This window comes from Mirounga angustirostris, unplaced genomic scaffold (genome assembly GCF_029215605.1).
Source record: "Mirounga angustirostris isolate CCGP_5_RB_7025 unplaced genomic scaffold, mMirAng1.0.hap1 SCAF_15, whole genome shotgun sequence".
NCBI classification, from domain to species: Eukaryota; Metazoa; Chordata; class Mammalia; order Carnivora; family Phocidae; genus Mirounga; species Mirounga angustirostris.
This window is the reverse complement of record NW_026991723.1, coordinates 29,135,490-29,162,995: the sequence shown is the minus strand read 5'-3', so window position 1 is coordinate 29,162,995 and position 27,506 is coordinate 29,135,490. Positions and strand designations below refer to the sequence as shown.

At 41.0% G+C, this 27,506-nt stretch overlaps 1 protein-coding gene across 13 annotated transcripts in view; it reads left to right on the top strand.

Moving 5' to 3' along the window:
- The window catches only part of FANCC (FA complementation group C), a 284,485-nt gene that overhangs the window by 226,439 nt on the left and 30,540 nt on the right, over positions 1–27,506 (top strand). For all 13 annotated transcript variants that reach the window (XR_010407814.1, XM_064579759.1, XM_064579761.1 and 10 more), the window contains 3 exons: positions 7,726–7,882; positions 19,103–19,155; positions 20,448–20,547. Coding sequence is in view for 12 of the 13 variants with exons in the window: in XM_064579759.1 (XP_064435829.1) it covers positions 7,726–7,882; positions 19,103–19,155; positions 20,448–20,547 (310 nt within the window). In the remaining variant the exon portion in view is untranslated. The remainder of the gene's footprint in view (positions 1–7,725; positions 7,883–19,102; positions 19,156–20,447; positions 20,548–27,506) is intronic.

Below are 27,506 nucleotides of genomic sequence, written 5' to 3'. Positions count from 1 at the left end.
GAATTTCCTGAGGAGTCTGATCAGTTGTCTTTGGTTTGTATAATGTGATAAATGTGCTTCACATCATTTACCTGAGTACATACTTCAGGTTCTAGTGGCTTACCCTACAGCTTTCATTTTTCATCCTCCAAAGCAGTTTTTCAAAGTATTTACTTTTGAGTAAAATGTTCTTTGCCTTTCACCATTGCAGCTCTGTTTCTGATTTATTTAGTAATACATTTCATCAAGTTATAGGGTCTTAGCAACCTGTGCTTCCAGCCTTTTTCTGCAAGACTTGAAGTAAAGGGAAATGGGAGGAGAACGCCCCTTGGCATCCCCTGTGAAACCTCTCAGAACTGTTTTAGAAATTACTGGTGAGGAAGAGACATGCTCAGAAAATAGCTACTTTTGCTCCACCCACAGTGCTCAGACAGGAAGCTGAGGGCAGTGGCTTCATGGGTAGGCCTGAACTCCTTTGCTGTTTATTTTACTTCTGATAGCATGTTCTCCCTCAGCAACTAATAAAATTTATTTAGTTTGAAAAATTATGTCTGCTAATCCATTGGGGACAGACAGTTCAGAAATGCTGGGTGGCCTTCGACTTGTCCAATTCCTGTGGCTTCAGCTCAGCAAGTTCCCTGAGCAGTGGCGTAAGGGCTGGCACCTTTCCATGGACACTTTCCCATGGACGGAGCATCCTAGCCACATGTTGACATGGGGAGGCTGATTCAGTCAGTCAGTGCAAATTACCACCCCCACACCCAACACTGTTCTCCCCCCAGCCCCTTGAGCAGTTCCCCAAATGTGCTGTGTGGTCATTTAGAAACCACATACTTTCTTTGACCAGTGCGCCCTGCCCTGTGTTTAGACTTCCAACTCTTTGCCTGCCACAATACACCAGTGGAATTTCATCTGTTTTACTATTGGCCGGGTGTCTGTGGCCTTGGCTTCCAAATACAGTCATGTACTTTCAGAAATGGGCTGCCTGTCTTCTTTTTTTTTTTTTTTTTTTTTTTAAAGATTTTATTTATTTATTTGACAGAGAGAGACACAGCAAGAGAGGGAACACAAGCAGGGGGAGTAGGGGAGGGAGAAGCAGGCTTCCCTCCGAGGAGGGAGCCCGATGCGGGACTCGATCCCAGGACCCTGGGATCATGACCTGAGCTGAAGGCAGTCGCTTAACCAACTGAGCCACCCAGGCGCCCTGCCTGTCTTCTTTTAAACAGCAGATTCTTGCCCCTCTCTGCAGTTTAGATAACCTAGAGGAAATCTTTAATTTCTTGGCCTAAATGTCAAACCTAACTTCTCAGGTCTCTTCCTGCAGCTGCCCTCACAGTCACACAGGCTGCAGGCTGCAGGCTGCATACAACCTTTCTGGGAGGACTGCTTGAAATCCTTCCGGGGGTCTGTGGAGTATAAATAATTCAGTATGACATGCCCTCTAAGGTAAATCTACAGAAATATTGAAGAGTTTGATGACTGGGTGGAGAGTTTTTTTCTACATACTAGAATGAATGAGTCAGTTGAACAAATGAAAGGAAGAATGAATGGATGCAGGACTGACCAACCAACTGGCCTCACGGTATGGCTGTGAATGTTAAATAGAGTGACCGTACAGTTCATAATCTTGACCCAAACTTTGAGAGTTCAAAGGGGACTGCCTTTTTATAACTGTGGTGGGGTAACAGACGTTAGGCACACTGAAATGTATTTTTTTTTTTAAAGATTTTATTTATTCATTTGAGACAGAGAGAATGAGAGAGAGAGAGCACATGAGAGGGGGGAGGGTCAGAGGCAGAAGCAGGCTCCCTGCCAAGCAGGGAGCCCGATGCGGGACTCGATCCAGGGACTCCAGGATCATGACCTGAGCCAAAGGCAGTCGCTTAACCAACTGAGCCACCCAGGCACCCCCATACTGAAATGTATTTAAATGGGTCTCATGCCTGTAATACGTTCAGCATGGTGCCTCGCACCCAGAGTAAACGTTCAGTAACTGTTCACATGTTGCTATTATTATTGTTGACTTTAGTAATTTTATCATTTTTTATAATGTTTTATTAGGTTTTCTCAAGCTTATATCTTTTCCTTTTAATGGAAATGTCACTGAGCTGAGGCCAAATGTAAGCTAAATTCCTTTTGCTGAACTATTGTGTGTGTGTGTGTGTGTGTATTATTCCCTATTAAAAAAATTTTTTTTTAAATCCTGTTGCTGAAAGAACTAATACAGCCTCCAAAGGTGCCTACCAGGAAAAGAAAGTAAATTACAAGAAAAGGCTGACCTTTTGCCAAGCTACTGGTTTTGTACTTTTTCAGCTCAGATAAGAAAAATCAGGCTTTAAGTGTTTTCAAATGATATAGGTGAATGTCAATAAACAAAGAAAGGTTAGTGTAATACCAAAGACAGAAAGGTAACAAAGATGAGTAGTAGTAACTAAAACTCTCTTTATCCATTTATTGAGACTTCCTGAGATCCTCTTTTTCTTTTAAACCTTAGTAAGATATGGTCACAAAATTAGTCATTGAAAAAGTTTCAAATAAAAACCTGCTGATTCTGATTTGTAATAGACATTCCAGTATGTTTGGGTTTGGACATTTCCTTTGCTTGGTGTTGCTGCTCTTTGTTTTGAAAAGTGATTTCTCTGAACACGTAAGTGGCAATGGCACAGTCCTCAAATTTGTTATACTTCTTAGATCAAGTTTTCATGGAAGTACACCTTTGGGATATAATAGAGAGTGTTCTTTCCAATTCCTTGGAATTAAGTAGTTCTCCAGAAAAGCTGATCCGATTTTTGTGGGCTTCTCTGGCAACCCAAACAGCCCTGATCTCTTTCTGGTTTGGAAAGGTGGACTACTGCCTGTTTGTCTTGAGTGAGGAAGCTTCATCCTTCCCTTCGCCTCTCTGACATTCCCTACTGACAGGCACTGCCTTCATTAAGAACCGTTTTTGCAAAGAATTGAATTCCACATTCTGTTTCTATTGTAGCTATCAAAAAACAGTTGGAGCCAAAATTATTTATTAAGCACCTGAACCATTTTCTTTATATACTGCCTCTTTTTGGAAGAGATGGGACAAACAACAGCCTCAGTATTTTGGAGAAACAAAGTATAGTTTTCTAAATGCCAAGGAGGCATTTATCTAGCAGACTAATAGCAGGAGATGTTGGACACGGTAGTGTCCTGTCAGGCTTCTCCTGCTTTGTGTCAGAAATTGTTACTAGGACTCAGATGTTTGGGGCGCCTGGGTGGCTCGGTGGATTGGATGTCTGACTCTAGGTTTCGGCTCAGGTCATAATTTCATGAGTCGTGGGATTCGAGCCGCATGTCAGGCTCTCCACCTGACAGAGGGTCTGCTTAAAGATTCTCTCCCTCTGCTCTTGCCCCCCAGTCACACACACGTTCTCTCTCTCAAATAAATAAATAAATCTTAAAAAAAAAAAAAGACTTAGTTGCTCCACATGAAAGCACTGACTGGAAGCCTATTCCTCCTATTTTAAATGAGAAACTTTTAATGTATTACACCAAGTTTTGATCGGTATCTGGGCTAGATAGATGGAGTAAGTATGGTTAGAGTAGAAAAAGGACTGCCTTAGTGTTTCTATGACTAACACATGTTCAGTAGAGTAGAATGAAATTTTTCAGTGTCCTTTAAAACATTTTTATCTTCTGTGACTTTATTGGCTCTTTAAATTTCCACAGAAATAATATATTCATTTTATCTGGTCAAACAATACAATACAGAAGTATATACAGAAAATGTTAATTATCCTCTCATTATCACCCTCTAGTACTTCTGATAACCATACCTTATATTCTTGTAAACATAGAAATCTATATAAAACAGTTATTTTTTTTTTAAGTAGTTTTAAAAACAAAAAACAAAAACAGCATCACACCATACACATGACTCTGGAACCTGTTTTCTAACCAATATATTTTGGCTAGCCCTCAGGGGTTATAGATCCAGCTCATTTTTATAAAATAGGAGCATATTCCCTGATATGAATGGACCTTAATTTATTCAGCTACTTTCCAGTAGATGCATTCAAGTTGTTTCTAATTTTGTTTTTATAATATTGCTGCAGTGAATATCCTCCAACTGATGCTTTTATTTCTGCCAGGCAGATTCACAAAAGTATGGTTATGAAAGCCAGGATAATGTCTGTTCTACAATTCGTTAGATGGTATGCATAAACAAAAGAGCAAAGCCATTCCATCTCACCTCTGAGAACATATGTCCCCTGTACCTACTAAAGCATTGGACGTTGTCGTAAACATTTGCTGATGTGTGAGGAGGAAAATGATAGCTGTGTTAGTTTACCTTTCTTTACTATTAATAAGGTTGAAAATCTGCATATCTTTATTGGCCATTTGTGTTCTTTCATAATTTGCCTCCTCCCAGCCCCCGGTTTTATTGAGATGTAATTGACATATAATGTAATTTGCCTTTTTTATTTCAAAACCAACCTGGTATACTTTTAGAACATTTTACATAATATGAATGTGTTGGTCTAGTCAAATTCTGTTATGCAAGTATATTAAGATCATATTGTTTTGGTGATTTCTTCATCACCAGTATTGATTATAAAGAGTTAAATTTTTGATGTTTTAGGGCAAAATAGATTGTTTTCTTCAACATGAGTTCATAAATTTAATCACAGCAAATAAATGAGTATACTCTGAATAAAGGGTAATAAAAAGATAATTGTTAACATACACATTTTTTATTTTTTATTTTTTTTAAAGATTTTATTTATTTTTTTGACATGGGGAAGGGAGAGAGCAAGCACAAGCAGGGGGGGAGTGGCAGGCAGAGGGAGAAGCAGGCTCCCCGCTAAGCAAGGAGCCCGATGTGGGGCTCCATCCCAGGACTCCTGGGATCATGACCTGAGCCAAAGGCAGCCACTAACCAACTGAGCCAGCCAGGTGCCCAACATACACATTTTTTAAACTGTTTCTGAGAACAGAACAAAAATATTATGTACTTACTGACTTGAGTATATAATTTTGCAGATCTTATGTAAATTTTTAAGCAGTATTTTTTATTTCAGATATCTGATGGAACTACCATGTTACACTAGCTTCCTTTTTATATTTGTTCATGTTTATCTACTGCTCATTCTCAACGGCTCATACCTTTGTGCTGCCAGGCATCACTCGGCCACTGTGACCATTAGGTAAAAATCACACTTACTGCACACGGCTGCTCAGAGGCCCTGGGAATGGTGTTGCATGAAGAACTCTCCCTGAAGTGAGAAACTTCTCTAATGACATACATAGTTATTTCATATGGATCCTGAAAAAAAAAAAAAGATGTGGTGAATGCAGGTCAAAAGATGTCCCTGCTGTTTGGGAAGGGAGGAGCCACTGAGCAGCCAAGTTCCCTCTGCACCTCAGAGCATCCCTGCCTCTTGGGGGCTTTCTGGTTCATGACAGGGGCTACAGATACCCTCGCCCCTGTCCAGGGAAGTTCTCCTGTAGAAAGCTGGATGGAAACCTCTCCCAGGGGTCTGTTAATGTGACTAAAACTGGCTGACAGCCTGACAGCCTAGACTTTAAAAAGACTTCCGCAAACACTGAAGGGAGTGGACACAGGGTCCAGGCATCTTGCTTACCCAGGAAGGCCATCCGTTCACTCCTCCACTGCTGCCTGGGTCACGCCAGCACCGCCAGCACTGGCCCCCCTGGGCTCCTGAGCTCCCTACACCCATTCTAGGCCCACACTCCGTTCTCCCTGCTGCAGCCGGACTGACCTTTGACTGCAAACCGCATCCTGGCACTCCTCCGTATAAAGTCCTTTGGACCAGAATAATCACTGAATAGAATCCCAAAGCCTTACAAGCCACCTCACCTTCGCTCTCTGGGGTTTCTCTCTCCGTCTGACATTGCTCTTCCCTGTCTCAGGACCATCACGGCTGCCATTCCCTCAGCTGAAATGCCCTTCTGGCTACTCTTCACCTAGCTAATCTCAACTCAGCTGGAGAGGCCATCCTGACCACCCAGTCTCAGTCAGGCCCCTTCTATTACTCTCTTTTACCTCAGCCTGCCCTTTTCCTTCATTGCCTTTTTCTCAATTTAGTATGTGTATGTGTACCTCCCACTGGGCCCCAAGTGCTAGGGGTACAGACTAGGTCTGTTTTGTTCCCATCTGCTTGGCCTGCACCTGGCACTTTGAATGCCTCACAGGAAGTGCTCCTCTTCCTTGCATGGATGCCCACCAGCTCCTTGCCATCCAGGATGATAGGGGAGGTGGCATGGGGCTTGCAGCCCAAAGCACCAGTGGCACAAGAGAGGACATCCATAGCATGGCCCCCAGATGGGCCAGGTGATGCAAGAGGGGGGGCACCGTGGCAGTTCTTCTTTGCCAGGTGTGGGGAGGTGAGGGAAGGGGGTCCTGCAAGACTTCCCAGAAGAGTTGAAGCTCAGGGTGAGAACATGAGATGAGAAAGAGGGTCAAAGGGGGGCCTCCGTCCTGCCCTTTGTCCTGTACTCTGCCTGTCTGTGAGAGTCCTTCTGACTCTTCAGCTTTGTCTGGCCCCAGAGTTAATCCAGGACAAAGGTCTACAGGAGGTACGCCGAGGGAGAAGAAAACAGAGAAATCATGAGAAATTGCACTGTGACCCTGCCTATTCATTTCCTGCGCCTGCGCCCATGCTCTGGGCTTCACACCAGCTCCTGCAGAGAAGTGGCCCAGAAGCCGTGGTGAAGGGAAAGGCCTGAAGGGGTTTTTGGCTAAGAGGGGGCCTTTGTGCCCTCAGCTTCTGTTTTTCTTAGTAAAGGCAGTAAACATCTTTGGCAGAACCTGGCAAGTACTCTGATGTCTGTGATACCACAGGTGAAGGGAGGGAGGTCTTGGAAAAGCTGGGCTGAAAGGAGAAAGAGAAGTCTCCCCAGGCCAAAACAGGCCCAGTGTTCACAGGGAGGAGCCACCAGTGGCTCAGAATTAGGTGTCCCCTCATGCTCCCTCCCAGGAGAGGAGGGAGAACCCCTGATTCACTGACCTGACTCAGGAGGAACATCCACGTACATTCTCCTGTGGAAACATAGCTTCACAAATTATTTGGGGCCCATAGAGTACCATGGTAGGGATCAGCTATGGATCTACCAGGCTGTTACCACCATTTTTGAAATGATTACTAAAGGAAAATATTTTTTAACTTTCAAGTGACAGATTCACAAATACAGCCACTGAATATTCACTAGATGTCAAGCATTGTGCTAATCTCTGCACATGTATTATTACTGCATTTGATCCTTCTGAGAACACGGTGAGGGAGATAGGCCCACTTTACAGATGAGTATACTGAGGTTTGGAGTTTAAGTAACTTTCCCAAGGCCATCGAGTTAGTAGGTGGTGGCTCTGGTCTGATTACATACTTTAAATCCTTATGATGTACTTTCAAACATAACTTTCTTAAATTCGGGACGGTATCCGTCAAGGCCTTTTCCCATCTTTATCACTAATCTTTCTGTCACTAACACTTCTGTCACTACTACTTGTTTTTCCTTTTGGAAAGCGTTTCTTTGGGCATTTCTCTAATTTCTTGAGTTGAATTGGAAGCAGATTCACATTATTTTGCAAACTTACACTTGGTAAATATTCATTGATTACTGTAAATATTAACTGCTGTACGACCATGATGAAAAGAAGATTCACAAACTGGACTCATTACTGCATTTTGATCTGTCTCAATCTTATTTTCTTAGTAACCCATTTCTGTTTAAAATTTTGTTTATTCTTGCTGAAAGGAAGAAGATTTCTCTCCCCACATCAGCTGTAGTCTGCCTCTGGCTTCGGCACCTCCCCGGCCTTGAAAAAGCAACACTGCATCTTTTTGATAAGCTAATCTCCAGTGAGAGAAATTTCCTGAGAAGGATCGAATGCTTTTTGAAAGATTCATTACTGGTACGTGCTGGGCTTTGATGAGGAGAAAAATCCTTAAAGAGGATGCTGGGTATCCTCTCTTTTAGTCAAAGCAAGGGGAAATGTAAACGAGAGCAGTTGGCACCTTTTAAAATAATCATGTATCTGCATTTTGTTATAGGAATACCCAGCTTAGGGGGCTTTTCTGCATGGTTGGAGCGTGTCTTGAAAACGGGGAGAGGTGTGAGATTTACTGGGTCAGTGCACCTTAGAGGGCACCCTCACGAGAACTGATACTAAGGCACACTGTTTTAAAACAGTAGTTCTTATTTCCATATGAAAAGTAAGTTTTAAGGGGCGCCTGGGTGGCTCAGTTGGTTAAGCGACTGCCTTCGGCTCAGGTCATGATCCTGGAGTCCCTGGATCGAGTCCCGCATCAGGCTCCCTGCTCGGCAGGGAGTCTGCTTCTCCCTCTGACCCTCTCACCTCTCATGTTCACTCTCTCTCTCATTCTCTCTCTCAAATAAATAAATAAAATCTTTAAAAAAAAAAAAAGAAAAAAGAAAAGTAAGTTTTAAAAAATGAAGACCTTACAAATGAGAGGAGGTATAAAACAAAATCCTGGAAGAAAGGTTAAAACAACAAAAACAGCTAAGAATTCTTTTAAGTTTTCTTTTGGTATAAGCCTTCTAGCCTTGAACCCTGCCCTCCCTTGTACTTGGGACTTCTCAGGCCTGGGAATTTGGGGGCTCAGTGGGCCAAATGGACTGGCTTCATTACCTAAACCAGGGTCAGATGGCAGGACTCACAGGCAATCCTCAGAACCTGACCGGTGGGGGTGTTTTCCCTTCGTGGGAGGCAACTCTGTGGAATTTATGTGCATTTTTTAAGAGCAGGAATAAAGACCAATGCACCCTGAAAAAACAAGCCAAAAACTACAGGAGGTGCCGTGCTCCCTGGGCATCTGTTTTACGAGAACCTTAGTGGTTTCTAACATGTTTTCTCATTAGCTTTTGTAATCTGGGGAACATAGGGCACAGAGATTTTCTTCCTATTGTACCGGTGGAGAAAATCAGTTCAGAGATGGTGAACGGTCAGATATTTAGTTGGGGGCTAGGAAGAGTGGGCAGGAGAGAGTGTTCACCTCCCCACTTGAGCTGAGACTTGGAAAGGGGGGAGCTCTGAGGTTGGCTGAGTTCACACAACGCCCACCTCCCAGACACCTTCTGGTTTTTTTAATTCAGTTGGAACTTCCTGTTTTCTTTCTCTTTCATATTGGAGATTGTGTTAGGGAATCCTGATTGAATCAGTTGCCTTCTTCCTCTGTCCCATTGTTCCTTTTAGGTCCCCATCAGCCTTCTCCCTTACTGCACAGGCTCTTGTCTGCCTTCACGTTCTGGGGCCTCCCAGGCAGCTGTGCACGGTGCTGCGGTCACCAGTAGCCATGTCCCTGCAAGCCAAGTGGCACAGATTGAACCCCGCTGGTTTGCAAGTTTACAGTGTTTGATAGGAAAAAAGGAAGGAAAGAAGATAGATACAGAAGACTGAGAGAGCACAAGAGGTTTTTTTGTTTTTAGGAAAATTACTACTTTGACCTCACCATTCAAAAGACTTGCATAGTAAGGTGAGAAATAAGAATGCACCTTACGTAAAAATAGCTACAGTAAAATTCAAAATGAACAAAGGCTTTTAAAAGTCCCTGGCCATTCCAAACATTACCTTTATTATCAGGTACATCTCTATCTCTAACTTAAATGTACATGGTATAATTTAATTTTCCCTAGTCCTTTCTCAGGGACAAAATAACAGTAACTGAGTTATTTCCTTGCTTGTGGGGTCCTTAATTTTCTTTAGGTCTTGTCCCTATAGAGAAATTCCAGTTCCGTTGGCTTTTCTGAGTTGGTTTGATTCTGCAGCCTTTCTTTGGTCCTGTGGTTCTTCTCTGAACTTCCCCCATGTCCTTTTTACCTGTGGCCCTCTGGCTTGAGAGCACTCCAGCGAGCACAGGATATCCCAGCATATGAGAGCCAGGAGGCAGTCACCCCCACTGAACACTGCACTACACAGCCTTCAGTCTCCAACTTTTATAGTTTAATATCCCCCAGGCAGACAGCTTAGCAGTCAGTTGATCTACAGAAGTATTTATCAGGCTCGTGTGTGTAGGGATTCGGAGCTTCCATTATGGTTAAAGGATTCCAGAGGGTGTTATTTGGTTTAATTTATCGTGGCATTGGCAGGATGTGACCTCTCTATGCCTTATGGTTCAAGGAGGTAATTACAGTTCAGAGCTGCAAGCCCCTGATTGGCGTGGGCCGCTCTCCTCAGGCATCCTGGGTCTACAGTGCTAGAAAACACGGCAGGCTGGAATATGCCTGTGACGTGACTGAGTGATTACAAGGGTAACCTGAAGAGCCTGCTTCCTAATTGCATCATCTGATTCATTTATCGCAGCACAGTATCTTGGTGCAGTGACAAGGCCGTGCAGAAGTATCAGAGAGAGATCTCGAAGACTCAGATAGCAGGGGCCTGCTGTGTTTTCCTCCAGAAGAAACTTGATACCTATTACATTAGAGTTGGATTCTGAGAGTAATTAAAGTGTGATGGTCTACGTAACTTGTATTTTATATGGAGCACTGTTAATTATGTCTCCATCTCTTGGGACTGTCCAGAAATAGCCCTGGAAATTCTATAGTTACAAGATGTTGCAAAAACAAAAGATAAAAGTGTGGTACAGGTTGTACAAAGGGAAATGATCTCCCCAAATGTGCTTTGGTCTTTCGGGGACTTGAAAGCCTGGTATTTTCTTTTCATTTTTTTTTTTTTTTATATATATATATTTTTTTATTCTTATGTTAATCCCCATACATTACATCATTAGTTTTTTCTTTTCATTTCTTCTTCTTCTTTTTCTTCTTCTTCTCCTTTTTTTTTTTTTTTTGGTAGGTTTTTTTTTTTAATTTAAAATTTTTATTTTAATTCCAGGTAGTTAACATACAGTATTATATTAGTTTCAGGTGTACAATATAGTGATACAGCACTTCCATACATCACCTGGTGCTCATCATGATAAGTGTTCTCTTAATCCCCATCATCTGTTTCACCCCTTCCCACACCCACCTCCCCTCTTGTAACCATCAGTTTGTTCTCTATAGCTAAGAGTCTTTCTTGTTTTGTCTCTCTTTTTCCTTTTGCTCGTTTGTTGTTTCTTAAATTCCGCGTGTGAGTGAATTTATAAGGTATTTGTCTTTCTCTGACTGGCTTATTTTGCTTAGCATTATACTCTCTAACTCCATCCATGTTGTTGCAAATGGCAAGATTTCATTCTTTTTTAAAAGCTGAATGATATTCCATTGTATGTAGATCCCACATTTTTATCCATTCATCAATCAGTGGACACTTGGGCTCCTTCCATATCTTGGATATTGTAAATAATGCTGTTATAGACATAGGGGTGCATATATCCCTTTGAATTAGTGCTCTTTTTTAAAAAAGATATTTATGTATGAAAAAAAATATTTATTTATGTAAGTAATCTATACCCAACATGGGGCTTGAACTCCCAACCCCAAGGTCAAGAGTTGTACACCCCTCCAACTGAGCCAGCCAGGTGGCCCTTGAATTGGTGTTCTTGTATTCTTTGAGTAAATACCCAGTAGTGTGATTGCTGTAGCATAAGGTTGTTCTATTTTTAACTTTCTGAGGAACCTCCATACTATTTTCCAGAGTGACTGCACCAGTTTTCATTCCTACCAACAGTGCACAAGGGTTCCTTTATCTCCACAACCTCACCAACACCTATTGTTTCTTGTGTTGTTGATTTGGGCCATTATTACAGGTTTGAGGTGATATCTCATCGTGGTTTTGATTTGCATTTCTCTGATGATGAGTGATGATAAACATCTTTTCATGTGTCTGTTGCCCATCTGGATGTCGTCTTTGGAGAAATGTCTGTTCATGTCTTCTGCCCATCTTAATTAGATTATTTGGTTTTGGGGGTATTGAGTTTTATAAGTTCTTTACTTATTTTGGATACTAACCCTTTATTGGATATGGCATTGGCAAATATCTTCTTCCATTCCATACGTTGCCTTTTCATTTTCGTTTTGTTCACTGTTTCCTTTGCTGGGCTTTCTATTTTGATGTAATCCCAATAGTTTATTTTTGCTTTCATTTTCCTTGCCTCAGGAGACATATCTGGAAAGAAGTTTCATATCTAGAAAGAAGTTGCTACAGCCTATGTCAAAAAAGTTATTGCCTGTGTTCTCTTCTAGAATTTTTATGGTTTCAGGTTTCACGTTTAGGTCTTTAATCAATTTTGAATTTATTTTTGTGGATAGTGTAAGAAAGTGGTCCAGTTTCATTCTTTTGCATGTTGCCGTCCTGTTTTCCCAATACCATTTGTTGAAGAAACATTTTCCCATTGGATATTCTTTCCTGCCTTGTTGAAGATTAATTGACCATATAATTGTGGGGGGGGTTTTTTTCTGGATTTTCTGGATTTTCAGTTCTGTTCCATTGATCTTTGTGTCTCCTTTTGTGCCAGTACCATACTGTTTTGATTACTAGAGCTTTGTAATATCGCCTGAAGTCTGGAATTGTGATGCCTCCAGCTTTGCTTTGCTTTTTTTTTTCAAGATTGCTTTGGCTATTTGGGGTCATCTGTGGTTCCATACAAATTTTAGAATTGTTTGTTCTAGCTCTGTGAAAAATGCTGTTGTTATTTTATAGGAATTGCATTAAATGTGTAGATTGTAAAGCTTGTTATTTTCTATTAAGACTAATAAGGCACCAATCTAATATTACCTGAATTCTTAATGCATATATCTTTTTGACTTCTAAAATAAAAACAAGGGATGCCTGGTTGGCTCAGTCAGTTAAACGTCTGCCTTCGGCACAGGTCATGATCCCAGGGTCATAGGATCGAGTCCCACATCAGGCTCTCTGCTCAGAGGGGAGCCTGCTTCTCTCTCTGCCTGCCGCTCCCCCCGGCTCATGTGCGTGCGCTCTCTCTCTCTTTGACAAATAAATAAATAAAATCTTTAAAATAAAATAAAAACACGTTTTTGAAACCTGCTTACTTTTGAGACTCACCCTTTGGCTTCCATGGGCTGAACTGCCCCCAAGTTCATGGCTCCCTGCCACAACTGGTGGCTCCTAAATAAATGGCAGTATTAGCCTCAGTTTGTCATTTATTCTGCAGACTGAAACTTTTCAAAGCAGATAGTCTCGTGTTTTCCTTGACAGAACACACACTGCAAGACCGTAATCCATAGCTTCAGACCTACCTTAAAAAACTGATGTCACCAAAGCAGTGAAAGCCACTTGCTAATTATGCAGGGTTTTTTGACCCTGTTTGGTTTCCCAAGACTGACCAGAATCAGAAGGATATTATGTTTTCCAGTTACCATTCTGTCTGTGGAGCCCAGAAAGCTATTGTTTCTATTCCACATTTAAATGAGAAGTGCGGGCTGGGTGGCACGGTGGCGCTGTGCTTGGCTGCCCTGCTGCATGCCAGGGCTGGGATGTACCCTGGTTCCCATGCCCTTTGATTCAGTCATTCATTGGCTGACCCCGCACGCCGCCTGCCCCTCGAGCTGGGTCCAGAGAAGCTGCTCCCTCGCCTTCACCAATAGATTTGCCCAGGAAAGAGCAGGGAGGAGAGGGGGAAGGGAGATGGGGTGCATTTTGTTTTTGTTTTTTCAGATTTTGAATCTATTCCCTCCTACCTGAAAGTCTTTGTAGCTCAATTAAAATCATTTCTTTATCTTGTCGAGTATACCTCAGTAAAGCTGAGGACGGGGGGTGGTAGAGGAATTATTTCTTAATTTAATAAGAGCTTAAGAATAAAAGCATGCAGATACCCCTGATGTGAGATAGGATGTGTTGTTTTCATTCTCCAAAGAGCAATTATAGCCACTTCAAAAAGAAAAACTGCCTTTACACAACATTCCAAGCACAGTTTCCCTTTAATAAAAGATTATACTGAAGAATTAACTCCACATCCCAGATGATGTCAGTTTTCTGTACTTGAATAACTTCTTACTAATGTTCTAGGGCTTTCTTTTCCTGCTTTTTCATTAGCAGTCCTTTAAGCATTTCTTTTTTTGAGCTCTTTAATGTGGTGCATGTAATTTAGCAGTGGTAGAATAGGAAAGTGTGGTGATGGCTTACGCTTGTAGCAAAAAGGTGAAGAATCTGCATCTGGGACAGTAGTTGCACTTCCCAGCATCGACCTCTGGGGGGCACCAGACACACACACCCTCCCCCGCTCCAGGCATCATCTCTGTAAAGAAGGAGGCCCAGATTGCAAGTGCTGGGGATTCCTACTGTTGGGGATGCAGGACTTTGCAACCGACCAGTCAAATGAAGGGAGAGAGAAAAAACAAAAAACAAAGTGCAGTGTTCGACCTGGGGTTTCAGTGCCACTTAGTGACTGAGCCAAGAAGCAGCAGGAAGCTGAGGGGCTATCTTCCTGCTCAAGCTGCACAAGTTCAGCTCACTGGACAGAGGCCACTGGGCAAGGCTAGAAAGAACTTCAGATTTGGGGTTTCTTGTTCTGCATCCAGAGCTGACATCCCCTGCGTCTTAACGCTCTTGGAGAGCACAGGTAAATTTAAAATACAGAAGTACATTTGGTGCTTAAGTTGTTTTTCTTTTAAGCCCAGAAATGATACATTTATCACTAATTAAACAATAATTGCATTATGGAGTACTGAAAAAAATTGCTTGTAGTATAAACAACATCTGGTAAAGATTAAAAATAATAATTTTTCCAGGCTCAAATTTGTTGAAAGAAACTTGAGTGTTTTGAAACAAAATAGGTCCTGAAATGTAAAAGGGATATTTACAGTTTTACGTTTAGCATTCTGAAAGCAGAAAAGAAGAAAATGGCATAATAAAACATACGTATTAATAAAGGTACTTTACACAATAGATATAAAGGTTTCATATAAGTCGGTATCTTAAAAACCAAATTGCTTTTGAGCTCTATAAAAGAGTTTACTATTGGAATGAATCTTCTGGAGAATCCCTTTTTTAAAAGAGGAAAGGTATTTTCTGGTAAATACAGTCACCCTTCAATTACATACATATATCACCACAGGGGCTCCCGCCCGTCAGGGTTTGGAGGAGTGGGCTGAGTGGGCCGGGACTGCTGGCTCCTGCGTACGCCGCGCACCTGGAGGGCAAGCTTCTCATCAGCCATTTCTTCTTGAAGAGAATGACCGTTCCTGAGTAAAGTATTTAACTCTCGTAGAACAGACCACGAAAGAGAATCTATTCCAGGCTTCCTGAACTTCATCTTCTCTCTTACCTCCAATTTCCCTCTTTATTTTTTAGATAAAAATATCTGTGAAGGATGATAAATGGAAAAGGCTTGAGAACTTTTCTGTTTCCTCACTGCCCTTTTTTCTATGAGGCATTCACTTTTGTCTGTGAATTACCTCGAATCATAGTACAATTTCCCTTTCTGGTTTGTAGTCTCTCTTTTCTTCCCCTCTTCCCCATACTCTATCGAGCACACACAAGGAATCAGAAAATGGTAGAAAAGAGGAAAGATTTCTTCCATGAGAATTCTGTTCTTCCATGTTCTCAGGCCTCTTTCAAGTGACAAGTGGCTTGTAATAATCCTTGATGAATTGGGATGAAAATAACAGATTAGGCATCAAGGGCAGAGAGTGTGCATGGATGTTATTTGTACAGTTGGCCTCTCCCTCACCTTTCCCCCACAACCAACAGGCCAAGAGCACACGGCCACTGCGCATTTCTACTGTGTTGACTCTGTCTTGCCTCGTTTTGTTGAGGGCTGGGAATAGGCTGTCCTAGGCAGAGAGGAGATAAACGATGCATTTCTGGGTAGCTGTGGGAGACAGGAAGGGGATGCACACCCAACAGAACAATCTGGTCGATAAGAAAAGGAAGCCAGAGTCCGAAGCTCTCCATCATCATCTTCTGTTCATCCTCCGACATTCAGTGAAAGGATTGGGGGTGGTGTGAAGGGAGGAAAGAAGGCAAAACGTGTGTTATTGATGGCCTCTTGGTGACATAGTTTCCCTAGACTTGAAATAATGTGTACATGGAAATCGTTAGGCCAGATGGAGAAGAGCAGAGCTTGAGAAGGAACAGATTTTGGTAGGATGGAGAAAGACAAACAGATGGAACCCAAGAAAGTTTTTCTTTCCCTCATTTTTACAGGAAAGATAATCGCCCAGATTGCAGGGCTTTAGAGCTAGGGTTCGAGGCTCTGGGTTGCAGGGTAGCCCGTGGTGGGCTGTAGGGTCCCATTCTACAAATAAGATAGGGCACAGAGGGGTTAAATGTCTGGCTCTTCCCTCACAAGGATGCTGTAAAGATTTAGGGGAGGGAAATTTATGGCTTCCAAAGAAGCATAAATTAAGACTTTAATTCTATTTGGAGGATTCTCTTGATAAAGAAAAGCAGCTTAAGTTTGCTTTTGTGATTTGATGTCACTGGGACACATGCCTGGCCTGTGACCACTCCAGGCTTCATGAGGGGACTCACTGACCCTGAAATTATGTGCTCGGGAAGTGTAAAGAGTCTCATTTGAAAAACCATCAGTAAAGGCTTCAGATGAGAAAGAGCTGTTCACAGCTCTGGGGCAGCAAGGAAGACTGGTTTTTAAATCAAAATCTCTGCCACTGCTGTTTCAGCAAGGTTCTCCTGCCTCCTGGCATCTTATTTGTTGTAAAAGCTAAAAGGGGTTGTAGAAGCAGGCTGAGAACAAATAAATATTTGAAATATGAAATATTTAGGATAGAAGGAAATCTTTTTTTTTTTTTTTTAGATAGAAGGAAATCTAAGCAGAGAGTCCAATGGCATGGAGAGAGCAGGAGGTTCCACACATTCTGGAGACATTTAAAACATTGGATTGAGTGGTTTTGATAGAAAACACTGCATAAAATAAAAGTATGTCCAAACTCTAGTCCTCTCTTAACGATCTAAGTTAGAACGTTCTTCTCCCCCTTTATTTTCATGACAGCCTATTCTACCCATTGGATTATCTTGTCATTGGCGATTTAGAAATCCCTCCCTGTAATCAGTATTTTTTTTAAGATTTTATTTATTTATTTGAGAGAGAGAGCACGAGCAGCGTGAGGGGCAGAGGGAGAAGCAGACACCCTGCTGAGCAGGGAGCCCCATGCAGGGCTTGATCCCAGGACTCCAGGATCATGACCTGAGCCAAAGGCAGACGCTTAACCGACTGAGCCACCCAGGCGCCCCCCTGTAAATAGTACTGAATGATTTTCTGCTAGCATCAAATTTACATTGTGGCTGTAGATTAGTTAGACCATTTGGATTGAAAGGAATGGTTCTATTTTACCATTTCCAATTTTGGTTTTCTATCAGTGCGTTTTCAGGCTCTTGTATGTCTGCTTGTGTGCATGTGACACAAACACTTATTCAGGCATATTGTCCATCTATGAAAGTTTGAAAAATTTTTGGCAAATCTGATGAATCACTCTAAAACATATAGTTCGCTTTTCTCTTGTTTGATTTTTCCATTATGAATATGTAGAAAGGTTTATGATACTTTCTGGGCATTTATCCAGTGACCTCTTAATAGCTGTTATTATTTACAGTGGGTCCGAGACACAGGGAGATGAACTGACTTGCCTGAGATCAAAGCCAAGAAATAATTTGCCTCCCTTCTGTTGAACCATGGTCCTGCCACATTATTTCTTGAGTACATAATGAATTTACCTATGAGAATTTTTAGTTGGTTTCTTTTAAATAAAAATTCACATCAATGAAGGATTAGGGAATGTGGGTTATTCTACTTAAAGAGTAGCAATTTGTAACTTGCAAAGCACAAATCCCTCTCTTCCAGTAATTAAAAGGAAATCTTCCCATCCTTTCAACAAGTGGCAGTGTTCTTGCCTGGAGCGGGCTGGGACAGCCTGTAGTGGCAGGATGTGAACACTAGATGGCACACGTTCAATGTTACAATTCAAAAGGCCAGCGCAGACTGGAAAGTGGAAAAGAAAATCTATGGAGGTAGACTCCATTCTTTCTTCACCATGGCCCAGAAAACTTGTGAGGCAAAGCATATCCTTTCTTCTTCTTTTCTTGCTGAGGGGCTATGAAAAAATGTTTACCAAAGCTGGTCATAGCAAGTGCAGTAGGACTCAAAGAAATGTCCCTTGTAGAGCTTAATCCACTCACATTTGGATGCTACTGTAAAATCTGTTTCAGAACACAAATGACATTTTTTTCTTTTTTTTTAAAGATTTTATTTATTTATTTATTTATTTATTTATTTATTTATTTATTTATTTGTCAGAGAGACAGAGTGAAAGCACAAGCATGGGGAGCTGCAGGCAGAGGAAGAAGCAGGTTCCCTGCTGAGCAAGGAGCCCGATGAGGGACTTGATCCCAGGACCCTGGGATCATGACCTGAGCTGAAGGCAAACACTTAACGACTGAGCCACCCAGGCATCCCGCAAATGGCATTTTCATCTGGCTTAATGTTATGCTTTGAGCTCTGGCTGAGAAGATAGGCAGCCTGGGTCAGGCCCACTGAAGCCCCACCTAGGCCACAGTAGGTCAACTTCTGCAGATTGAAATCATCAAAACCATCACAAAAATATTCACAGAATAAATCACTTTTCTTCTTCAAAATGATGGTATCTATATTTTATTTTCATTAGCCCCTTTTTCATCCTAAATTTAAGCTGTTAAATTCATAGTGCACTAAGATGTGATATTATTTAGTCCAGGATGGTAGTAGTCACTGTTTTCCTCAATAATAATTCTAAATTACTATGTACTCATTGCCTAATAAGGAGGAATGAAAAGATAGCAGGCCCAGACGTGACCTTGGGGCACTTCTGGGCCATGGGGGGTGGTCAGACACACGGGCAGGTGTAAAACTAGCAACACAAACAGGCTCTGCCTTTACTACAGCATGCTGGTGAAAGGTATTTTTAAATTTCCCATGATACTTATTGATTCTTTCTCTGGATCATATTGGCCTGTTGGAGAAAATGTAGAACATACAGGAGTATAAAGAGGAAACAAAGCTTGCCCATAATCTCTTTGCTCCTAGAGAACCAATTTGTGTTTGTAATGCAAGGCTTTTTCCATGCACTCAGCGTTGGTTTTTTTTTCCCCAACCCAAAGGGATATGCCCATTTTCTAGACACCAACAGTTCTAGACAACTCATCTCCCTGATAATAACCAGTCATATGTTATCCATGAAATGCTTCTGATATTTTACTTTCTTTTGGTCTCTTCCTTTACAGCCTGAAGCAGCCTGCCACCCTGCCATATTCAGAATTGTTGATGAAATGTTCAGGTAAATGATGTGCTATTTTTGCTAATAATTGATCTAGAAAAGCCAGTTTCCAAATATGAATAAAAAATTTTGTGGTAGTCTCTAGCTATACAATGGGGAAGTTAGTTTCTGATTCTGTCTTACCCCTCTGAGCTATTTGGTAAAACCTAAATATCAGTGTATATTTAAAAGCCAATGCCTAAGAATTAAAAATAAGTTTTTTAAAACCATTTAAAGTTCTAATTATAATGGTAGAAAGGCAAAATCGAATTAGATATTAAATCATTAACTGTTCATGTAGGACTTTTCTCAGCTCAAAATAAAGCATAGCAGTGTACTCCCTTCACCACATGAGGGCTGACCGATCTTTTTAAAGGAATTTAAAGCTAAGGAAAAACTGAGAAAAAGAAATAAATAATGCCATTCTTAGAGCTGAAAGGCAAAATCAACTATGCATGTTATCCTAAAACACATTAATTTTACAAATATGAGTACTTCTTAGGAAGTTCATTGGATTTACAGGTGAAGAGAGATGAGAGACCACTGGATACCAGGTTGGGTCATGGCTGGCCGTTAGTGGGATCTTGTTACCAAGGGAGGGTTTCCATCTTTCCTGGGTGCTGGCGCTTACTCTCCCCGCCTTCATCCCCCTCGCCCTCAGCAGTAGAGCCTCCAGGGCAGACAGTAACCCTGGGGAAAGGAATTTTTACAACAGCAAATAACCCAGTCCTTGAGTTGGTCTTAACATACCAACTTCAGGCTAAATAAATGAGCACAGGAGTAAGTCAGAATGATGTTTTTAGTTTAAAGCGAGCAAAGTTTGAGTTGATTTCTTTTGTTTCAACATATAGTTAGTTGTATGAAAATGCACAAAAACCAGTCCAGGTACAAGGCAGATTTTTCACAGATTCTTTCACCGCTTCTCTGGGTGGATTTGACCAAGGCATTTTACCCGCTTGGGCAGCTCTTTCTCCACTTGAAAAAGCAAAAGGTCTGTTGATTTTGCATGCCTGGGCGTACAATGTGCGAGTATTTCTAAAGAGCACTCAGGCCTATGTGGAAGGGATATGCAGTGCTTAATAATTTAAAAACCAAGAAAGGAAGCTCCGCCGATTGCTATTTTAATGGAAGTATTTAGAAAAGGAGTGAGATTTCTCCTACTTTCACACGAGGACTGAAATCTGATGAGCTAAGATACTGCTGAAGCTTATGGCACAAAAAGAACGTTTCCACTCTTTCCTTTTACAATTCAGGCTCACGTGTTTGCCAGATTAATCATTACGTGTAGTGTAATCTGGCTTTGCATTGCTCAGGTGTGCACTTCTGGAAACCGACGGAGCCCCAGAAGTACTAGCCGCTATTCAAGTGTTTACACGGTGCTTTGTGGAAGCTCTGGAAAAAAAAAACAAGCAGGTTTGTTATATTGCATATATTACTCATTCCCCCAAAGACAAAAAAGGCTGTTAAGAGTATCTAGCTAATCACCAGGAAGGAGCACTTTATTTTTAGTAATTTTGATAAACTGTTTTGCTTATGAAGAAAGCTTCCAAATGAATGCCCCAGCAAAGGTAAAACCATTTTAGTAGAAAATAAATCAGGATAGTTTCTGTCTGCCCTGTGCCCTGGTACCCAGAAGCATTTACCTGCTCTTGTGTAAGAGGACTCTCATGCCAGCACGTGCCACCCTGGAGGAGGCATTTTCCGGCGCCTGTGTTGCATGCTGTCTGCCAAGCGGGCCTCCGCCCTGCCCAGGCATTCTGGAGTCTATATGGCAGGTGCTAAGAAGGAATGCCACATATTACAAAGGAGTGCTGGGCATTCTTAATTATTAGAGTTTCCTTGCCTAGCTAGGAGAGACCCAAATGTGAATTGGGTTCCAGGAGAGAAAGGAGCCAGTAAAAGTGACAAGGAGAGATTTGAATCATTGTAGAGAAGCAGCTAGGAGTGGCAGTGACCAAGAAGTGCGAGTTGGACACAATCAGCGAGCAAGAAGCCAGGCGTGAGGGCTGTAGGAAGACTTGTACTGTGGGGCCCCATCAGCAGAAGCCAGACAAGCCCTGCCAAGGGCCGGGGACTGATTAGAGGGACCTTGTGAAACAGGAAGCGTTCCCACCAGAGCTTTCACTGTTGGGCACTTTAACTGCCCTATACTATGTGTGGGGCCTTGCCTGTCAGGGCGCCTGGGTCACTGCAGCTTCCCAGGAGGTAGGCCATGGTCCCTCACCATGCTTTCCACAGCCTGACTGAAGAGAGCAGTGCTGTGTGACTGTTACCTGCTACAATCCCACACACCCCTGCACCAAAGAAATCTCTCAGGTTTTAGCAGATGTTTCCGCTTTTTAAGGCAATCATAAATATTTATGATGTGTTTTCTCCCATCCTTTTTCCCTAGGGAGGTTAAATAGACTGTAGCAAACCACGTTTCAGTGGTACCCAGCCTGGAATTCAGGAGGAGAGCTCTGCTGAAAGGCATTGGTTGGCCCTCACACCCATTTTGAGGCATAACTGTAAATATCTTTTATCCTCCCTTGTGCATTTTTTGTATTCCCAGTTAGGAACCAGCCTCTAGAAAACCTGCCCCCTTGACTCCTGAACAACACCTAGGCTGGGTCTGAAGACACTGGTGAAAGCAATAGCTTAAGTGTGTTTTTCTTATCAGCCTTGCTCCTGGCTCTTGGTCTTGGGCACTGCGGATTCGGACTGGAGTTGCGGTTGCTTTTGAGTCATTTGTCTCTTCTTATTTTTTTTTATTGAGGTCTAATTAACAAATACCAGGTTCAAGTGTACAACATAATGATTCAATATTTGTATATATTGTGAAATGTTACAGTAAGTCTAGTTAACATCTGTCACCACAAAGTCACAGAATTTTTTTTCTTGTAGTGACAACTATTAAGATCTACTCTCTTAGCAGATTTTGGATATGCAATACAGTGTTATTAACTGTAGTCACTATGCTGTATGTTACATCCATGAGACTTATTTATTTTATAACTGGAAGTGTTTGTACCTTTTGATCCCCTTCACTCATTTCTCCCACTCCCCAGCCTGCCTCTGGCAACCACCAGTCTGTTCTCTGTATCTGTGAGCTCAAGGGGTGTTTTGCTTTGATTTGTTTCTTGATTCTACATATAAGTGATATCATATAGTATTTATCTTTCTCTGTCTGACTTACTTCACTTACGATAATGCCCTCAAGTTCCATCCATGTTGTTGCAAATGGCAAGATAGCACCTTTTTTAACAGCTGAATAATAGTCCATTGTATATACATAGACCGCATTTTCTTTATCCATTCATCCATCAGTGGACACTTAGGTTGTTTTCATGTCATTGCTACTGTAAACAATGCTACAGTAAACATAGGGGGTATAGTTAATTAACTATCTTTTTGAGTTAGTGTTTTCATTTTCATTGGGTAAATGCCCAGTTGTGGGATACTGGATCATTTGGTAGTTCTATTTTTATTTTTTCAAGGAACCTCCATACTGCTTTCCAGAGTGTCTGCACCAATTTACATTCCCACCAACAGGGCACTAGGGTTCCTTTTTTTCCATATCCTTGCCAACACTTGTTATTTCTTGTCTTTTTGATATTAGCTCTTCTAACGGATGTGATGCGATTCCTTGTTGTGGTTTTGATCTGTATTTCCCTGATGATGAGTGACGTTGAACACCTTTTCATGTACCTGTTGGCCATCTGTAGGTCTTCTTTGGAAAAATGTCTATTCATATTTTCTGCCCATTTTTTTAACCAGATTTTTTTTGTATTGAATTTTAATGAATTCTTTATATATTTTGGGTATTAACCCCTTATCAGATATATGATTTGCAAATATTTTCTCCTATTTGGTAGTTGCCTTTTCATTCTGTTGATGGTTTCTTTTGCTGTACAGAAGCTCTTTAGTTTGATGCAGTTCACTTACTTAGTTTCACTTTGGTTCTCTTTGCTTTTGGAATCAGATACAAAAATCATCACCAAGACCATTGTTGAGGAACTTCCCACCTGTTTTTTCTTCTAGGAGTTTTATGGTTTCAGTCTATTTTCAATCTATTTTGAGTTTATTTTTTGTATATGTTGTTAAGATAGTGGTCCAGTTTCATTCTTTTACATGTGGCTGTCCAGTTTTCCCAGCACCATTAATTGTAGAGACTGTCCTTTCCCCTTTGTATATTCTTGGCTCCTTGACCATGTATGTGTGGGTTTATTTCTGGGCTCTCTGTTCTGTTGATCTGTGGGTCTGTTTTTATGCCAGTACAATACTGTTTTGATTACTATAGGTTTATAATAAGGTTTGAAATCAGAGGGTCTGCTGACTCTAGCTTTGTTCTTCTTTCTCAAGATTGCTTTGGCTGTTCAGGGTCTTTCATGGTTCCATACAGATTTTAAGATTGTTTGTTCTATTTCTGTTGCTTTTCTTTTCTATTTTTGTTGCTTTCCTTTTAGAATATCACCCTGCTTAGGCTACACTGGTCTGGCGGTATGGAGGGGTACACACTGAGTCCCAGTGGAAAGCAAGGCAGGGATCCAAAAAAGAAAGAAGAATTCATTGCCCTGACTTTGGTCTCAGAATAAGAGGGCAGTAACCTCTTATCTTTGCACAGGCCTTCATATACATATATTATGTCATTTCTCTTTGTAGGGCTATTCCTGATTGCCTGCCTTTTTAATCGACGGCCATTTCTCATCATTGATCTCCTGCCTTCTTGAGTGCCCATTTTTAGATTACTCATAATCCTTAATGCATAACACCCTGTGTCCTGTGTGATCCATGCATAACACTCTTTCCTTTCTGTGTTTTATTCATTCATTCATGCATTTATTCTTTTTTTATTTTTTTAAAGATTTTATTTATTTGACAGAGACAGAGATAGCGAGAGCAAGAACACAAGCAGGGGGAGTGGGAGAGGGAGAAGCAGGCTTCCAGCCGAGCAGGGAGCCCGATGTGGGACTCGATCCCAGGACTCTGGGATCATGACCTGAGCCAAAGGCAGACGCTTAACAACTGAGCCACCCAGGCTCCCGTCATGCATTTATTCTTAATAAAATGAATATTTATGAATCTGATATCCAAATGAGACCTGGACTGGTAACAATAATTTACATGTATCCGTATAGCCTGTCTCTGTCTTACAGCTTTGCCTGTCTCCCCCATGTAGCCACTGTTCTGAGTTTATGTTTATCATTCTTTTGCTTTTCCTGAAAATAATGTAATCACATATATGGGATTTCCCAACCCATGTATTCTTTACTTTTTTGCACTTCATAAAACAAACAACAAACAAGAGTAGCATACTGTGTGCAGTCTTTTGAGCCTTGCTTTTCCCACTCACCAAGATTGCTCTATGTCGTGTGTGGCCACGGTGGGGTGTTGCTGTATATAGCACTCTGTTGGGAAAGTGGTGGTAGGCCTCTGGGTTGTCTCCAGATTTTGTTTTCTTTTAGAGATAGGGTTGCCCTGAACATTCTGGGATATATATATATATATATATATAGGAGTGGAAGTGCTGGTTATTAGGTATGCAAAGATTTAGCTTCTGTAGATACTGCCAAATTGTTTTCATATGTGGATGTACCAATTTATATTCCCCCCAACAGTTTATGAGAAATCCCATTCATCCACATTCTTTCCCATTGTCAGAAATACTTATCTTCAGTGCTTCGCATTCTCTTTTTATCCTTTCCTCTCACCCTTGTTGTATTTGGCAAGCACGGTGCAGTTCCATCAATGTGCCCAGTTGGACTAGTGTTGCCACAACAAGCCACTTTTTCTAAACTTGCCTAATGGCTTAGTACAAACAGCAGATCAGTTCAGGTTCTGGTTCCAGCAATGGCAGAGTCCAATAATAGACTAAATCTCCTAATGAAAATTATAAACTCTGAGCAAAATATGTTTAAAAACTATTTGAAGGTACTAGAGAGCCACTAAAAAAGCACATAGAAACTGGAGGAGATTTAAGCCTTGAAAAAGGAAACCACATTGGGATTTCTGCTAACCGTCTCCTTAGGTCACTCATGTGAGGAGTGGGAGGGGGTTTCGTGGGGTCACAGGTGCCCAGAACTAAAGGCACAATCTTTTTTTTTTTTTTAATCTTTTTTTTTTTAAAGAAGCTCTTTTTTTTTAATTTTATTATTTATTTATTTGAGAGAGAGAATGAGAGAGAGCATATGAGAGGGGTTAGGGTCAGAGGGAGAAGCAGACTCCCTGCCGAGCAGGGAGCCCGATGCGGGACTCAATCCAGGGACTCCAGGATCATGACCTGAGCCGAAGGCAGTTGCTTAACGAACTGAGCCACCCAGGCGCCCTAAAGGCACAATCTGATGGACTTGAGGTGTCATAAGACAGGGCTGTGAGCTGCCAGAGAAACAAAAAATAAATAAATGGGACAAACGAAAACTAACATCAAAAGGTAGACTTAAACCCAAACATACTAACAGGCACATTAATTACAAAAATTAAATAAAAATTAGCTAAATATGCTAGTAAAAAGGCCCAAATGTCAAATTGGATAAACTAAGATCCAACTGTATGTTGTTTTCAAGAGACCCATTCTAATTATAAAGACACAGATAGAGTAAAGTAAAAGAAAGGAAAGATAGGCTATACAAGTAATCATCACAGAAATTTGGTACAGCGCTATTAGCAGCAGATGGTGTAGACTTGAGGACAGGGTATGACAAGAGATAAAAAGAGGGACATTTTATAATGGCACGATGGTCAGGTCATCAGGAGAAATACCAATTATAGATGGATATGTGCCTAATAAGAGAGTTCCAAAATACATGAAGCAAAAATTGACAGAAGTAAAGAGAGAAAGACAAATGCACAGTTACATATACTTAAGGGGCATCTGGGTGGCGCTGTCAGTTGGGTGTCCAGCTCTTGGTTTCAGCTCAGGTCCTGATCTTGGGGTCCTGAGATAGGGCCTGCTTCAGCTCCGTATTGAGCATGGAGTCTGGTTTCCCTCTCCTTCCGCCCCTCGCCCCCACGCTCTCTCTTTACCCCCCCAAAATAAATAAATAAATCTTTAAAAATATATGATAATACTTAGATGTAAATTTAATAAAAGATGTATAAGACCTCTACACTGAAAACTACAGAACATTGCTTTAAGAAACTTAAATATGTGAAGAGAGAACCCATAAAATTCCAGAACAATAGCCAGAACAATTCTGAAAAACAAATGCAAAAAAAAAGACAAACCCCAGCAGACACATACTACCTGATTTCAAGACTTTAAGCTACAGTAATCAAGACCGTGAGGTATCAGCAAAAGGATAGATATATTGGTAGAACTGAAGAGTGAAGAGTCCAGAAATATGTGTGTGTGTGTATGTATGGTCAGTTGGTCGTTGACAGAGACACCAAGGCAATTCAATGGGGAAAGGAACATTTTGAACAGATGTGCTGAAACAGCTGGATATCTATATGGCAAAAAACGAACCTCTGCCTCACAAAATACAAAAATTAATTAGAGATAGATCATAGACTTCAACGTAAATGCTAAAACTATAAAGCTCCTAGAAGAAAACATAGGAGAGTATCTTTTTTTTACATTGGAACAATCTAAGATTTCTTACAATGGATGCAAAAAAAAGCATAAACCATACAAGAAAAATTGGGTAAATTATAGATTTCATCTGAATGAAAAGCTTCTTTTCTTTGGTAGATTCGTTAAGAAAGTGAAAAGGCAAGCCACCACATGAGAGAAAATATTTTCAATACATATGTTTGACAGAGAACTTGTGTTCAGAATATATAAAGATCTCTTACTCCCTAAGAAACAACTCAGGTTTTTTTTAATGTAGAAAAGAAATGAATACATACTTCAAAAAAGATACATAAGTTGGCACTAAACACATGAAAATTGTTCAACATCATTTGCTGTCAAGAAGATGCATAGTAAACGCATAGAGAGGTGACATTTCATACCCACTGGAATGGCTGAAATTAGTAAGATTGGCAATATCAAATGTTTGCTGTGTGGAGCAACTGGAATTCTCATAAATTGCTGGTGGGAATGTGAGATGGTACAACCATTTTGGAAAACTACATGGCATTTGCTTTTTTTTAAATTTTTTAATTTTTTATTTTTTTTTAGGTATTTTCTTAATAAAGTTAAATAGGCGTCTACTCGGTAATTCTTCTCCTGTGCTATTTACCCAAGAAAAATGAAAACACATGTCCACAAAAAGACATAAATATGAATGTTAATTTGACACTTTTTTCATAGTAGCCCCAAACTGAAAACAACCCAAATACCCATCAATAGGGGAATGAATAAACATTATGGTATATTCATACAATGATTATTTCAAGCAATAAGAAAAGACTGGAAGAACAAACTACTCAACAAGCAGAGTAACATGGAA